This window comes from Sinocyclocheilus anshuiensis, unplaced genomic scaffold (assembly GCF_001515605.1).
Source record: "Sinocyclocheilus anshuiensis isolate Anshui unplaced genomic scaffold, SAMN03320099.WGS_v1.1 scaffold1831, whole genome shotgun sequence".
In the NCBI taxonomy this organism is placed as follows: domain Eukaryota; kingdom Metazoa; phylum Chordata; class Actinopteri; order Cypriniformes; family Cyprinidae; genus Sinocyclocheilus; species Sinocyclocheilus anshuiensis.
The window spans coordinates 1-3525 of record NW_015551116.1 but is presented as its reverse complement, the minus strand read 5'-3'; the positions used below and the strand labels follow the sequence as shown (position 1 = coordinate 3525).

General features: G+C 41.8%; 1 protein-coding gene across 1 annotated transcript; it reads right to left on the bottom strand.

Annotated features, from left to right (window-relative positions):
• Window positions 1–217: 217 nt before the first annotated feature.
• LOC107663003 (uncharacterized) lies at window positions 218–1903 on the bottom strand. Its single transcript, XM_016453137.1, has 3 exons — window positions 1689–1903; window positions 1142–1424; window positions 218–935 (listed from the first exon to the last, which is right to left on the bottom strand). Exons 1-3 carry the CDS (start codon window positions 1772–1774, stop codon window positions 291–293), a joined length of 1014 nt encoding a protein of 337 aa, XP_016308623.1. The 5' UTR covers window positions 1775–1903; the 3' UTR covers window positions 218–290.
• Between the last annotated feature and the right edge of the window lie 1622 nt (window positions 1904–3525).

Sequence of the window (3525 nt, the reverse complement as noted above, 5' to 3'; positions counted from 1 at the left end):
CACTCTGATGACAAAATGATACCCACTTGCATCATATGAATACACTTTCAGATCAGCAGCAACACACTAGTCTACTTTATATAAAAAAAACTGCAGTCTTTTGTTTTCAATGTTTTTATTCAGTTCCACAGAGGGCATGTTTTCACAACAACCAAAAAATGAAATACTGATTTCAAAATCATTACATTACAGTAGTATATTTTAGAGTACAGTAAATTCAGTTAAATCAAAAATAAAACAAACAATACACTACTGTAAACACAGAAAAACACAATTGTGCGCAAGTGGGCTTATGGATCCTGCCGTCTGTTGGGGTCTGGCCACAGGATCTCATCAACATCACAAGCAATGTCTTCTCTCGCTAAGCATCGGGGAAAATATCCCCTTGTGTGTCGAATCCATCCCTGGATAGACCTCACCTCAATGTCTCCGCAGGCCTGTTCCATTGCCTGCAGAAGAGGCATACGGGCATGTGGTTGGCGGTCATATACGCGCCATCTCCAAGCGGAAAAAAATTCCTCTATAGGATTTAGAAATGGCGAGTAAGGGGGCAAGTACAGAACTTCAAAGTGATCATGGTTGGTGAACCAGTTCTGGACCAGAGCAGCCCGATGGAAACTAACATTATCCCAGACAACAACAAACCTGGGCTGCTCTGGTCCATCCTGTCCAACTGCATCATGAAGTGCATCTAGAAATGTGATGATGTGTTGCGCATTATAGGGACCCAGTTTGGCATGATGGTGCAGTAGGCCTCGAAGACTTATGGCAGCACACAATGTGATATTTCCCCCGCGCTGCCCCGGGACGTGCAAAATTGCCTTTTGGCCAGTTATATTACGTCCCCGTCGTCTGTTTTTGCTAAGGTTGAATCCAGCCTCGTCAATGTAAATACATTCATGCGGCTGGGCAGCTCCATCCATGTCCAAGATTCTCTGTAACAAAAAATACATATTGTGGATGGCTTTACTCAAAGCACACACTTACACTACTACATATACAGAACCGACCCACCCCACCACACAGGTACCTGTGTAGCTTTCTGAATGTATCTATGTGGTACTAATCCAGTGGTACATATTCATCTGTTACTGGACTGCACCCATTCTTTATTGTAAATGTAAAGGACTGAAACACTTACCTGTACATATTCATGTCGAAGTTCTTTGACCCTGACACTGTTCCTCTCAAATGGGACCCTGTACAATTGCTTCATGGTCATGTTGTGCTTTACCAAGATGCGTCTGATAGTTGTAATGCTTACTCGATTTATGTTGTTGGATACTTGCCTATCTGCAAGTATTTGTTGCTGTAGCTGGTGGAGACGGATTGCATTGTTTGCTCTGACTAGGTTCACTATGGCAAGTTCCTGCTGTTGGGTGAACAGGCGTTGGCGTCCACCCCCAGTAGGTCTTCTAGCCATTCTGTAGAAAAATGCAACCACAACTTGTTCTCGTTTGCTTCTTTTTTACAGTACTGTGTATACTGAACTTTACTGTATTTACCATACACAGTACTGAAACATCTCAACACGTTATCACGGTATGTTTCACAAAACTACCACTTTTGTTGGAAAAGGAGCATTAGCCACCCTGGAATACAATACATGTGATACAGTAACGTGATATGGTACAGTACTGTAAATACTCTAGATACAGTCTGAGTAGAGTAGAGAGTTGAAGACATACCTGTTTTCCAGTCGGAATGTCCTTATTATGGATGAAACTGTGAAACGGCTTAGATTAGGATGGACTCTCTGCCCAGCTTCCCTCATAGTCAGGCCATGGTTTATGACATGGTCCACCAAAGTTGCTCTTATGTCATCCGAAATAATGGTCCTTGCGTGGCCTCTTCGACCACGTCCTCCTCTCTCTCTCTGTCTTCCTCTTCCTCTTCCTCTTCCTCTGCCTCTAGCTCTCCTTGCTTGCAAAGTTGTCAACATGGCTTAACAGACCTTTTTGTAGCTGGCTGATTGGTGTTCAGTTTTGTAAGTAAGTGTTTTCAGGTGTGTGTCAACGTCTTTTCAATTAACCAATGTGTGTTGTATTTTGAATAGATGTGTTTTCCCAATGGTACCCTGAGATTTCATTTTTGAACTAAGTGTCTTATGTATGAAATAGTGTGTAGTGTCTAGGAGCAAGTGTGTTGCAGAATTGCAACTGAAGTGCAAAGCAGCGCTTTTGTTTAAGGTATGGTTACACTGTGTTTAAGGTATAGTAACAAAAGCTTCAAGTTTTGTTACTTTGGTCTAAGCATGTGTCTATAGTGTTCAAGCAACGGGCAAAAACTGTAACCATTACTGCTCGTTTCCTATAGACCAGTAAATCTCACTCAGACTTCATCACTACAATATTATAAAGAGAAGCAGTGAGTAAACTCACAGTCAGTGAATCCATAAATACCGATGAGGACCAGCATCTTACCTGTGAATGGAGATCATTTCATTTCACAATAAGTTCTACGCTGCAATGTGTGAACCACCTCAGCAAGTCTTCAGTTTAGTGTGTGTTTGAGCTCCAGACACAAACGATTCCTCAAATCATGTGTGTTGTTGAGTAGAGCTGTGTGGCTAATTTCATTTAGTTTTGGACCATTAAGCAATGCCCTAGCAACCACACAGAGCACCCTAGCAACTCCATTGAAATTGGCTAAAAATCACTCAGAAAACCTTAGCAACTATGAAGCAATTCCCCGGCAACCGTGAGAACTGTAGAACACGTAGAACTGTAGTTATCTCATTGCTATTGGTACATTCGTGCAGGTTAACACAGATAATCATAATAACATTGCATGTGTGATATGGTTCATGCATTAAACACATTCAGGATGATTGGAATTTGGTCCTGGTATATGACCTACTTCATCATGTTTATTTATTCTTGTCAGGTGTAAAATGATAGCGTTTCTCAATGAGAAGCTTCTAGGATTATGATCACTAAATGTAATGCATTAAAAACAATCAGTGATTTTATGTCCGGCGTCACACTGGTACAGGACATCATCAAGAAAAGATCAACAAGAAAGAGACACACACACACACACACACACACACACACACACACACGCACGCACACACACACGCATGCACGCATGCTCACGCCTCAGTATATTCCCTGTTTTAGTGCTTTGCTTATTCATCCTATTATTTCGACAGGATTTGAAAAGGATATTTTACATTTTAAAATGTAAATGGGTGAAACTGGTCTTTCAGTAACAAATTACCTTTCCTTGGATTCACTTCATAATGAAAAGCTATTTATAAGGAAATATTAATCACTGCCAGGTGAGAAGGAGCAAAAGCCATTATTTTTAACTACGGTGAGGCTCTTTCAGAGACGCTCAGTGGGAGTTTAATGAGATGAGTGGCGTGAGGATCGGAGAGAAGCGCAAGGTGTTCCTTTTCTCACTTCCTCCAGCCCTGCTCGACTTTCACAATAGACCTGACGGCGGAGAGAACAGAAAGGGCTTCTAGCTCAACACGGGAGAGAGAGAGACAGAGAGAGAGAGAGAGAGAGAGAGAGAGAG